General features: G+C 33.7%; 3 protein-coding genes across 4 annotated transcripts; 2 read left to right on the top strand and 1 right to left on the bottom strand.

Annotated features, from left to right (window-relative positions):
• Positions 1-585: 585 nt before the first annotated feature.
• Positions 586-4117, bottom strand: LOC127246291 (ABC transporter I family member 20). The gene is made up of 7 exons (XM_051267560.1): positions 3667-4117; positions 3441-3574; positions 2435-2554; positions 1551-1646; positions 1301-1453; positions 1136-1213; positions 586-949 (listed from the first exon to the last, which is right to left on the bottom strand). The coding sequence occupies exons 1-7, from the start codon at positions 3830-3832 to the stop codon at positions 713-715; spliced, it is 984 nt and encodes a 327-aa protein (XP_051123517.1). The 5' UTR covers positions 3833-4117; the 3' UTR covers positions 586-712.
• A 2006-nt stretch (positions 4118-6123) lies between these two features.
• On the top strand, positions 6124-9024 carry LOC127246290 (ADP-ribosylation factor 1-like). Of its 2 annotated transcripts, none has more exons than XM_051267558.1 (7): positions 6124-6190; positions 7168-7324; positions 7773-7843; positions 8156-8275; positions 8359-8477; positions 8580-8661; positions 8817-9024. In XM_051267558.1, exons 1-7 carry the CDS (start codon positions 6167-6169, stop codon positions 8820-8822), a joined length of 579 nt encoding a protein of 192 aa, XP_051123515.1. In that variant the 5' UTR covers positions 6124-6166; the 3' UTR covers positions 8823-9024. The 2 variants fall into 2 exon arrangements, with proteins under 2 accessions (XP_051123515.1, XP_051123516.1); XM_051267559.1 differs by having other exon boundaries at positions 8814-9024.
• Positions 9025-10774: 1750 nt separating this feature from the next.
• LOC127246289 (galactinol synthase 2-like) lies at positions 10775-12259 on the top strand. Its single transcript, XM_051267557.1, has 3 exons — positions 10775-11224; positions 11352-11678; positions 11775-12259. The coding sequence occupies exons 1-3, from the start codon at positions 10901-10903 to the stop codon at positions 12105-12107; spliced, it is 984 nt and encodes a 327-aa protein (XP_051123514.1). The 5' UTR covers positions 10775-10900; the 3' UTR covers positions 12108-12259.
• The last annotated feature ends 899 nt before the right edge of the window (positions 12260-13158 follow it).

The raw sequence follows: 13158 nt of genomic DNA, 5'->3' as shown, positions 1-13158 counted from the left end.
ATAAAAAAAAATCTTGACTGAAGAACCCACCCACTACTTTTTGTGTATTCATTTGCAGTTTGATTTTTAATTTTGTTTTTAAATTTTAAATTTTAATTTTAATAATATTTTGATTGTAATGTTCTTTAGAAGAATACTACATCCATATTGTACCATTTTAGTATTTATGTCTATTCTATTATCATAAATAATTCTACTTGGACACGAATTTTAAATAAAACAAATAATTAATAATGAATAAAAGTACAAAAGTGATAAATATATGGGGTGTGTTAGTTTGGAAGTTTGGATCTTAGAATTAAAATTTAAATATTAAAAATTTTGATTAAAATATGATATTTCGAATAAATAATTAATTTTTAATATAATATAAAAATTAAAAATATATACTTAATTTAATATTTGTAGAGTGAAGCTCTAATGGACTGAGCCCAAGACGTAACGATTATAAAAAACAGGATATAAATTTAAATTCTATACTATCTATTTCGAAGATATTCATTTTATAAATCATTTTACAAACGCAGTTAAAAGTTTATGCAATCAGATTTCTTTACAAATGAATTTAAACCTGATAAGAAATCATAATTCAACAAAACTTATCACACAACTTATATTCGAGATTTATTGAAAATAATAATTGAAATAAGTTGCAGCTCAAATTGCATAATAATTTGTATGAAAATAAAAAAGTTTTGGTGTTCAAGGAATGTTACCTGAGGACCCTATTGGAGCTCAAGTTAAAATTCTCTTCTCCGGCAACGGTCGAATTTAGCCGGCCGGCAGCCCACCCATTGTTTAATACACGGACAGCAGCCCTGGCCGGATCTCCGGTGGCTCGACTGCCCTCAACTTGCTCTTCATATTCAGGAAGTCCTTTAGCCTTTCTTTCTTTCCTTTTTCGTCGCTCCTCGTCTCTCTCTTTTCTAAGCCAAGACTCCACAATTCTCTGCAATCAAGTGTTCATTTTAATGGAATCGGTATGATCATGTATTTAAATAGTCCTAGGATCATTATCTGTTCACACATATATGTGAAAAACACAACTTGATAAATTTTATAAGAATTACTGTCCTATCTATTAAAGTAAGCATAGCATAATGTAAACTCGGCGCCCTTTCGATGTTAAAATTACCATAAGTGGCAGCTTGCTCGTCTCCTTAACTTTATCCAACGGCATTGCTAATTGTAATTTTCCATGAGAAACATAAACCTGGAAAACATCGAGTAACTAAGATATTAAAGCAGTTTTGTGAGACAGCTATACCTCGAGTATCTATAGTGTTAGGATCAAACTTACGATATGCGACGGCCAATCCTCAAGACCATCAAAAATATGTGTGGCGTATATAATTACAGTGCCTCTTTCTTCGCATTCTTTCTTCAGAAACTTTAGAAGGTCGGCTCGGGCAAGCACATCTAAGTCCACTGTGATCTCATCGAGCAGGAGAACCTGACAAACATCAGGCATGATGTAATTGTGACCAATTCTTGTTACGGATACATAGATGAATGAATGAAATAGGTTCATGTATGGAAGATGTATACACCTTGAAAGGCTTTAGAAGACCCATACATATTTGAACTCGTCTTCTTTGACCATCGGATACTTTATGCATTCTCCAGGACAGGTCAATACCTAAAACCTACAACAAACAGAACATGCTCATTCAGAAAAGGTATAGATCCTTACTAGGAGATGGATTATATCTGAAAATTTCTATCAGATTTAATCCTCGGAGAAATAATAAATAAAATCACTATAAAAGTAGTCCATAGAATATCCAACCATCAAATACTTTTACAGATTTATTATATGTCCACCCCATGGTTCACACTACTTATCATCAAATGTCTATGAGACGAAGAAATTATTAACTAAAGCATTACACAAATACTGTAATGGTAAATAGCTAACATTCTACAATAATGCAAACTCATATTAATTAATGCAAGAGTTTGCTAACAAGAGAGCATACAAAAGGCTTGAAAGATCCAACTTGTGCTAGACATTGAGTTCTCTCAGAAAATGTAAAACCACAGGAAGCATATTCAGAGAACAGCAACTCCTTATGTTTTACTCTGACGATGATTCAATAGAAAATAAGATAGAATTAGCTCATTTAATTGATATGAATGTTTTATAACTTGAATGCCAACAGCAAATATGAAAAAGAACGTAATATGGCCTACACATTCCAAAAAGAATGGCAGAACCGTATTCGTTCTTCTTTCTGCTTCATCTTTCATTCATATTGCATCTAAATGTTCCCGGCTTTCAGAATTCTTAATTTTTATAATCTTAAGAACTGAGGCTGAGTATATATGTATGGCTTTGCAACCTCCTTATTGCTATTCAGAAAACTCCTTCCTAATCCGCAAACACAAAACACTCGCATGGCCACAAAAACAATCAAAGAAAGCATCATCATACCTTAATTAGCTCATCTCGTCTTTGGGGATCAATGCCTGCTACCCCAAAAATCATCTTATCAGCAGAAACATCCATCTGAATTGGAACCTCAAAACCAGCAAAAGCAACTTCCCTTCTCCACTGGAAATAAGCAATTTACACAAATCAAGACAGAAACTTGTATACAATAATCAGCATTCACATACTGAATAATAAACAAACGAAACTGTGTAAATAAACCCACAAGCATGTCCAGTCCCACCATAGAAAACAAATAACAAGATATAATATGTAAAAATGCTTTCACAGAGATTTTTATTTCTCATTTCAGTAACTGGTTTGTGGAAATTGTAGCTAAACCATCATAACACCCATCAAAATTTTGGAAACTCTTCCATGGCTCCAATCTTACAATAAGCAGCAACTTCAAAATCTAACATCTTTGGATGTAGTTTCACTAAACAAAAATGCACTTAAAAGACATAAGCTGCCAAACATAACTTTCAAATATCTAATGTTACATATCTAAAATTTCGACAAGTTAATAATGATTACTGGCCTCCAAGGTAAATTTTCATTTTAACAAAGCCATCTCCCCTAAAACCTTCAACTGACCATAAATCTTATATCCACCTAATCATATCATCTGACCATTTTATACTACTCTGTATAAATTATATATACATACATATATATATATATATAAACATGACTAATGAGGTCTACAAAAACTACTATGTGGGGATGCATTCGAAACACTTCAACAATACATCCAAACACAACTTAATACTGAATTTCAGTTAGATAGTTCCTTGTCAAAACTAAACTCATAATACAGAAAATCTCCTCAAGGTTGGCATGCTTATACAACAAAAATCCAATTCAAATCTGCATACCAAATATTGATACAAAAACAAAAGGCTAAGAGATACTAATGCATCCAAAATAAAAATACAAACAAAAAACAAAACCAAGAACATGAACGTAGTAAAAAATGTTAACAAAGTAAATTAAGTAATCGACAAACCTCCCCTCCAAGATAAGAAAGATCACCGGAGGTACACAAAGCAGTGTCATGAAACGCAGATCTCCCGAATACCTTTACCATATCCTGCTCCACCATGTGCTTTCCACCTATTATTTTCAAAATTGTTGTCTTCCCTGCGTTCCCACAATCCAATGGCGAATCAATCCACTGCCAAATAATAAACATAGGCACAATAAATAAATAAAAAATTGTATGAAGAGAGAACCAGCTCCATTTGATCCAACGAGAAGACACCGTTGGCCGGGAAATAAATTGAGGGAGAAATCGTCAATCAGGGGTTTCGAGCCAGCCGGTGGATGGCCGTCGATTCCAGGGTAGGTGAAACTGAGCCGGTTGATCTCTACAATCGGCCGAGGCTCTTTCGAATCCATTGTGGCCGCGAAATCAGGTTTAGAATTACAGATTGAATGAAGGTACTGCTCGACTGCGAGCTTCCGCAATGGAGTTCAATATGGCAGCAGCGAAGACGGCTTGTCCGATACTGGTAATCGATCGGAACATCAATTCGGAATGCAATAAAAACCCCAACTCCAAATTAGATCTGCATTAAATTCAATTCCGAAATCTGCGATGGCGCCATGAACGACTTGGCAAAAGGTAGAGCATACACGCCTAGCCATCAACCGCTCTTACCCAACACCTTAAACGCTGTAGTTTCTTGGTGCTGCCCAAAGTTATTATTAATTTTAGAAATATAATATATAATTATAATAATAATAATAATAATAATCACAATAATAATAATTTAACAAAAAGATGCAAACTCCATTTATCTTCCGTTAAATCAGCATCGTATTAATTTCTCAATAATATACTCTCTCTCTATCAAAATAATAAGAATATTTGGAATAAACATTTTAAAGCTTAAAATATTCTTAGTTCATGTAAATATTGTAACAAAAATGGAGATTATTTTTATAAAAAGGTGAAAAATTAGTTAGAAAAATTGAAAATAAAACTATTATTTTTACAGATAGACAAAAATGGCAAAATATAGACTATTGTTTTCAAGCTGAGAAAGTATATTATAAAAGTGCACAACATGTATGTTCGTTTCAAAATAATAGTCTTATTTTCATAAATAATCATTAAAATTATTTATACTTTTTTATTTTTATTACATAATTACCATTACTTTTTACACTAATACACTCTCACAAAAACCAAAAAAGTCTTTTATCTATCATTTTTACCAACTACCTATGTAATATAATATTCCTTAAATCTCGTATCCAACATAATTAAGATTATAATTTTAGGACGGAGAGAGTATTATATATTCTGATTTGATCGAATCAATATGAGATGCAATAACAAAAATACACAAAAGTCAAGAAAACATCCTTTGTGTTACTCTTACATCGTACCTAAGAGCATAAACATGGCCTGCACTTCGATGCCAAACTTCTTCAACTTCGACGTCATTTTTCATTTCTTTCGAAAAATTTCTAATACAGTGATTGCCAAGAAATTGACAGCAGAAGATTAAAGCAGCGTCCGCGTTGCCTGGTGCAACCGAAGCAACCTCGACCGTTATCCTCTCTCTCTCCATCTCTTACTCTTTTTTTTTTTTTTCTCTCTATTGTTTTTGTTGTGCTTTCTCACCTTCTCTTCTACACTTGAGCAAATCAGGCGATGGTTGGAATCAATTGCGAGTAGAGGAAGAAGTTGCGGGCGGCCGCTGTGGGAGGAGGAGGGTGGCCACGGCAACCAGGCTGAATAAAATCCAATGAGACTCTGTATTCCACGGTACTTTTGCAAAAATTGAAAATAAAAATAAAAAAATAAAAAAAAAAAGATTTCTATTTTTATTTTTAAAATAATTTGTTAATTGAGCACATCACTATAGTAATTTTTGGGATTGAAAATAAGAGAATCAATTTTATCTTTAAACATGGATAGATTTGGATAGTTATTTTAATTCAAGTCATTTTCTTTGTCCCGACAAAAAACATATTTAACTCTATGTCAGTATATATATTTTTTTATAACGTAAGAATAAATATATATATATATTATATTACTTTCACATAGTACATGACAAAAACATCTAACAATTACATATTCAATAAACAATAGTTTAGTATCTTGGAGTTGCTTCAAATATCCAACAAAAAAATAAATAAACAAAAAAACAGTATAGAAACTAAACAAAACACATTTAAAAAAATGAAATAAAATAAATCTATCATTTTCTACCAATTCAAGTTCTATGACCATAACCATTACTTATTATTATTATTATTATTATCAATAAATATTTATAGTATAAAATTTTGTGGTTTGTTAATTTTGTTGTTTAGAGTAATAAAATGATATTTGTGTGTTACAATTTTTACACAATTATATCCTATTAAACATAAATAAATACACCTTAGACCATTCATGAATTTTATTTTTTTAAATCCAATGTACTTTTGTCAACCATTTTTTCAAAATAATTATATATATATATATATATCTTTATTTATATAGTAATAAAAGAAAATAATAAAGTAATTTGGGAGGGAGGGAAGCATGCAGTTAGTTACAAGACGACGGTAGGCGTGGCGCAGAAATAAATGAAAGACAGAGAGCAGGGCAAGGTTTGGGTGGAGTTTGTGGCGCGCAGCCTCTCCTCTCCTCGACATCGCCAATGCCATCTCCCCTTAATTCTCCTTCTCATCATATTACGCTGCTTTCTTCCTCACATCATTTTGCGTAAGATGCCTAAAAGCATTACACGTTTGGTAATTTTTCTTCACATGCTTTGCCTTTCATCGTTCTCTTCTCAAAGATATGATGCTGCTGCTGATATCGACCTCAATTTTGTGTTGTTTTTGTGCGCTGTATTGTTTCTCGATGCTTTTTGCTGTTAATTTAATATATCTGCGTGAATCTGGATTTATTGCTCCGCTTTTTGTTGTTGTTGTTGTTATCTGTTGCACTTATTTTTGTGTATCAATTTGATGATAGGTTGGTGTTCTTTTGACAATTTGAGCCTGCTTGTTTTGGATTAGTTGTGCATTTGGAACAGGAAAGAGTTTTTTAGGTTCCATTTGGAGGAATGTGTTACGAGTCCTTTGATTTTCGGTTTTATTGAATTGAACGTGTAATTTGTAGGGTGGAGAAATCAATATTTTTAGATTTCGTAGGATTACTTTAGGAGGTGTTGGTGCTGAATTCAGATAATGAATAATCATATCAAGCATTATAGCAAATTAAATAAATGGAATTTTACATTTCGAGTTTGCAAGTGGGAAGAGCTAGCTCCTTAACTGATTCCTCATGCAAGTTAAATTAGGTCCTGCAATATGAAGTGATTTAATTTTTAGTACCACATTCTTAGATATGATTTCTCATGATAAATCTCAGATTTTCTTATTTTCGTCAATGTGCTTTTAAATGTGGATTTCATTAAGATATGCTGAGTTGAAATAAAACAACACTGTTATTAGTTCTATGCAATTTTCATGATGAATTAAATACAACTTCTATAGAATGGAAGTGAATGGTTACCATTACTATATAATGCAATGCTGTAATTCTGCACTATGACTATTCAGGGCATTTATTCTTTTCTTGTTTAAGCTACTCTCCTTGGTTCTCTGTTATATTATATCATCAATAATTATTATCTTATGGAATTGAGTACAAGAAACTTGAATCATCACGACAATTGTCTCAGAATGCTACACCTTACAGTTTTGGTACTGGTAAATTACAGGCAAAGAAAATGGGTTTGTCTTTCACCAAACTTTTCAGCCGGCTGTTTGCCAAAAAAGAAATGAGAATTCTCATGGTAGGGCTGGATGCTGCTGGTAAGACCACAATATTATACAAGCTTAAGTTGGGAGAGATAGTGACAACAATTCCAACTATTGGTAAGACAACATTGTTGTTTTTGTTGGACTCCAAGAAAGTTAATTTATGTAGCCTGTCTATGATGCTTGTTTGATTTTGGGGAAATTGTTTTATACCAGTCACCTTCACTGTTTAACATGTTTCATATTTGCAATTGCGGTTGCACATTCGAAGCACACATACACACGGAAAGAGAAGAATATATAAAGGGATCAGAGAAAATTTATGTAGTTTATTGCGTGAATTTTACTCTCTTGATCTTTAAGTAAGTTCATTGGTTGGTGAGGTGAAAATGTCATTTTGATGCAAGTATTGAGAATATGGTTTAAAGTCTTGCACATGTCTGTTAATGTAAATTATCATTATTCATTTTATGTTCTAATGTTGCATAATATGAGTCTTATGATATCACCGCCATCCACAATGTACCACCTTGTTCATGTTGTTAACAATGACCATTTCCTCCAGGATTCAATGTGGAGACAGTAGAATACAAGAACATTAGCTTCACTGTTTGGGATGTTGGTGGTCAAGACAAGGTATTATTACAAGCAATGTATTGTTTTTGCACTTGCTATTTATTGAAAATGTTATTAACCAAAGAGATTGACATATTATTCAAGTTAACCAACTTACATCAACATCAGGCATGGATGAAGAAATTGATAAACCCTATATAATTGATTACCTATTAAATGTATATGCTACCTGACACTATGCTCATTGCTCTCAATGTTCATACACCAAATCTCATTGAGACCTCTTGAATTTGGATTAGTCTCTCTTTGTTATTACTATTATTACTACTACTGTAATAAGTTGCTTGTTTTGTTCTACACTCCATTTCATAGATTCGACCGTTGTGGAGACATTACTTCCAGAACACTCAAGGGCTAATTTTCGTTGTTGATAGTAACGACAGAGATCGTGTTGTTGAGGCCAGAGATGAGCTGCATAGGATGCTAAATGAGGTAATCAACACCATTCAAAATAATCTAACTAACAATCATTAGTGCCAGAGAGTCAATTAATTATAGATTCTCATTAACTACAGGATGAACTGAAAGATGCAGTTCTTCTTGTGTTTGCAAACAAACAAGATCTTCCCAATGCCATGAATGCTGCTGAGATAACCGACAAGCTCGGACTTCACTCTCTTCGCCAACGTCATTGGTATGATCACATTTGCTTCGCACACACAACACAAATCTCTGTCTAAAGAAGTTTTAGCGTACCTCATGTCAATCAACTATCTATACCGTGTTTTTTTGCCAGGTATATCCAGAGCACATGCGCTACAACGGGAGAAGGGCTATATGAAGGGTTGGACTGGCTCTCCAACAACATTGCTAACAAGGTAAAGTGATTCTAATCTTCCCCTGCTCCCTCCCTCCCTGTATTATCTAATCAAGTAATCAATCATATTATTATTACCATAACCATTTTAAACCTGTGTAAGAAGAAGCCTATCTAACTCATCTTTATTGTTTTCTTAATGATGCACTGAAGTAGTCATAAGACATGGCTGTCTCTACACTGGTTGATGAACAGAGAGAGCATTCTTCTTTATTCTGACCACCACCCCACATTGTACACTGCAATAGGTTTATCTGTAATTTTCACCAAGGGATATTGGGCTTTATTTGTATATGTATGTATGTATTTATTTATTTATGTTATAGTATTATTATTTTTGTATGTAGTTTCAACACTTATATTGAATCCATCTATCTATCTAGTTGTAATTTTGGCATCCAATTGGTATCAGTTTTTGCTTGCTTGGGTGGGTATGATATGATTATGATAGATGAGGCGCTATTAGCAATATATTTACAAGATAATACATAGGCTTTGTTTGGTCGTATTTTCAATGTTTGTACTTTGCTGCAACATGTAAAGAGAGAGAGTAAGAGTTAGATGTCACATATTCACTTACCACAACACACCACACCTCACCTCGACAACTAATGAATGCCTAACAAATACTACTAGTAATTAATTAATTAAACAGCATTAAACATTGTGTTGTGTTTTCGTCTTAATTAATTAAGCAGTATTAACCACACAAGTGGTTCATGAATCAGCTAATCCGGATTAGTTAGTTAATTACCCTATCCAAAAGATTCACTAATTAATCTCCTCCTTTTAATTAGTTAAATCCTGTCCGCTCAATCACAACCCCAAACATCATCTTATCCACTCGTTTTAATTTAATTTCTTGGTGCCTCACCTTGCCTGCTGAGTTGATATATAATATAACGCGTGGGGGATCGGAGTTGGGCGGGGCACAAACGTCGGTACTGTGTTGACGGTCAACAACTGTCACTCTAGCAGAAATTTTTGTTGTAGTATCCATTGCACTAACTAACTATTATATTTGATTATTCTCCCCAACTAATCCTCAATTCTCACAAATATGCATTTTAACAAATTGGGAATTATTAATTAATTTCAGAGATTTCTATAATTTAAAATTAAAAATAAATAAATAAAAGATAAGAATTGCTCGGATGTCGGTATCAATAAAAATTGTGAATAAATATATGTATATATATATATATATATATATGGATGCTCGGGTCAAGAGTATTTCATATCAAAAAAAGTGTTGAGATCCTCCTAACTTATATATAAGAGTGAAGACTACTCTATTTAATATAAATTAATTTTAAATTAGAATTTTAAGATGATATCATATTAGAAGAAATATTGAGAGTATTGGAATTCTTTTTGTCCCACATAAAATTGTATGTATAATATACATTCACTTATTATGTAGCCATACATTATCACGAACGTTGGGTCATGAAGGGTTGGGAAATAGTGAAGGTTGATGATCCCCATCTTAAATTAATTAATACATATGTTAATTATTTATATAGTCAATAAAAATATTTAAAATATATAGTGTTAAGAAATTTAAGAATGTGAAGAAAAAATCAAGAGGGACTTGAAAAAAAGTGTTGATCATAAATATTACAAATTGAATTCATATTATTTATTTAGAATGCATAGCATTCCGAGAAATAATAGAAAATGTGCCAAATTCTAAGTTGTGTCCGTACATTTTAATCGATCTTTTATTTAATATGTAATTCAACACGTAAACATCCATTGTTATTTATTAAAATCAGAAAATATATTCATTGAGGAAATAGAGGGAAAAAAAAAATTGCAAACGAGCCTTTTTAGTGTAATAATCATTGTGGGCCAACGAAGGACTACCTATTTCTAGATTATTGATATTATGAATGTATTCCACCGCCCATATCCTCCAAGATCGTTTTCCAACCGCTCGATCATCCCCAACCAACATGTACGGTCCAGATTTACTCAATCTGTAAGCTTGTCGGGATAAAGCTACAAATAGAACTCAAACAACGCCGTACCCATATAATACGGCACCGTTGTAAAATCTTTATTTTTTATTTTATTTATTTCGTCACCATCAAATTCTATATAAACCCTACAGACCTTCCGACCTGAAATCACATTTACAGGAAACGAATTTCTTTCAATTTCTAAAAACCACTTTCAGAGCAGTCTTTCATTAATTTTCTCTCTCTCTCTCTCGACATTTCTCTGGATCATCGGAAATGGGTGCAACAGTGAGAGCTCCGGCGAACCGGGAAGCAGCCGGTTCAGCCAAAACCGGCGGCGGGGCTTACGTCACGTTCTTGGCCGGAGACGGCGACTACGTGAAAGGCGTGGTGGGTCTGGCCAAAGGGTTGAAGAAGGTCCGATCTCGTTACCCACTGGTCGTGGCGGTGCTCCCCGACGTCCCGGCTGAGCACCGCCGCCTCCTGGCGGAGCAAGGCTGCACCGTCAGGGAAATCGCGCCGGTGCACCCTCCGGAAAACCAGACCCAGTTCGCCATGGCGTATTACGTCATCAATTACTCCAAGCTTCGCATTTGGGAGGTAATAATTAATTAATTAATCTCTAAGAAATGCATGTATATATGTACATACAATTATATATATAACATTAAAATTAAATACAATTATTTTCTAGCTTCAGATATCTTAATAATGGTAAATATGGCAGTTCGTGGATTATAGGAAGATGATATATCTGGACGGCGACATCCAGGTTTACGACAACATCGATCACTTGTTCGATCTTCCAGACGGATATTTGTACGCTGTAATGGACTGCTTCTGCGAGAAGACATGGAGTCACACTCCGCAGTACAAAATCGGCTACTGCCAGCAGTCGCCGGAGAGGGTGCCTTGGCCGCCGGCGCCGGAAATGGGGGCGGCGCCGCCGCCGTATTTCAACGCCGGCATGTTCGTGTTCGAGCCGAATCTCGAAACCTACAATCGTCTCCTGCACGACCTAAGAATCACGCCTCCGACTCCATTCGCAGAGCAGGTCCGTAATTGAAATTGAAATTGAATTAGGGATAAAATTAGGGTTAGGGTTTTGTCCGATTCGATTAATAATTGGGGGAGACGTACGTACTTGCAGGATTTTCTGAATATGTTCTTCAGAGAGGTGTACAGGCCGATTCCGATTGTGTACAATCTGGTGACGGCGATGCTATGGCGGCACCCGGAGAGGGTGGAGGTGTCGGAGGTGAAGGTGGTGCACTACTGCGCGGCGGGGGCGAAGCCGTGGCGGTACACCGGAGAAGAGGAGAACATGGAGAGGGAAGATATCAGGATGCTGGTATCCAAGTGGTGGGATATTTACAACGACAAAACACTCGATTATAACCCTCGTGATCTCGCCGGCGCCGGCGCCGGAGAACTGCCGGAGGCCGGTGTCATTCGCTATATTCCAGCCCCTTCTGCTGCATAATTAGTCGTTAAGGTTGCTTAATTAGAGTTATTTTTAAAGATATATATATATATGTATATAATGGGGTTTGTATTATTATTATTATTATTATTATTATTATTATTATTATTATGTAAACTTTTCATTGTAATTAAGAATAATTTAAGATATTATTAGGAATAAACTTGAAAGTTTATTGAATGTGAATTTATGATAATGAAAGCATATTGGATATTAATAATAATTATTGTTGTTAGAAAATACTCTAGGGTGTGTTTTGTTTTGTGTTTAAATTCTTTGGATTGTGAATTTAAACAATAACTTGATTTAATATTTTGTAAAAAAATATATAGTATAAATATTGACAAAAAAAATTAAATTATAGTCCTACTTTGGTCATTTTCTCTAACTTGGAGTTTAATAGACCTTCCATGTATTCTTTGGGTTAAGTTTGGTTTGGTTAATTTAGGCTTCAAATCCTAAATACCTTTATTTTGTATTCTTTTGTATCTGACACCAGCAGATCATCTATTTAGCCAATAGTAAAAGTATTTACGAGTTAGTTATCAACTTTGATTGGTTCTTCTCTTTCTCCTTCTTCCGGTCAGCTTTACAATCACATAAAATTTTGGATATATATATAATTTTTTTTCTGATGACGTGGGAAAGCTAGTAGCTATCCGAAAGTGGGCACCGATAAAATAAAAAAAAAAAAAAAAACACATTTGTTTTTCACTCTAAAAAATTGCGGAAAGTGGGCACCGATAAAATAAAAAAAAAAACACATTTGTTTTTCACTCTAAAAAATTGCTCAGAATTCCACACTGTGTTTGTGTATATGATTATAATATAACAACCGATAGCTATCAACACTATAATGAGACCCTCTTCGTTATACACCATATTGGAAGCTGTGAAAGTAAAAAATTATATACATAGAACGTTTGTTTATTTCAATGTTTTTTACTATTAATTATTCTTTAAAATAATCATTTTTATTATTTATTCATTTACTATATATTTGCAAAGACAGAAATATTAAAATTATTTTACATAAATTTAATTTACTATA

Source organism: Andrographis paniculata, unplaced genomic scaffold (genome assembly GCF_009805555.1).
Source record: "Andrographis paniculata isolate CXL003 unplaced genomic scaffold, ASM980555v1 Contig30END, whole genome shotgun sequence".
In the NCBI taxonomy this organism is placed as follows: domain Eukaryota; kingdom Viridiplantae; phylum Streptophyta; class Magnoliopsida; order Lamiales; family Acanthaceae; genus Andrographis; species Andrographis paniculata.
The sequence above is the reverse complement of the archived record's forward strand: the minus strand, read 5'-3'. Positions and strand labels throughout refer to the sequence as shown.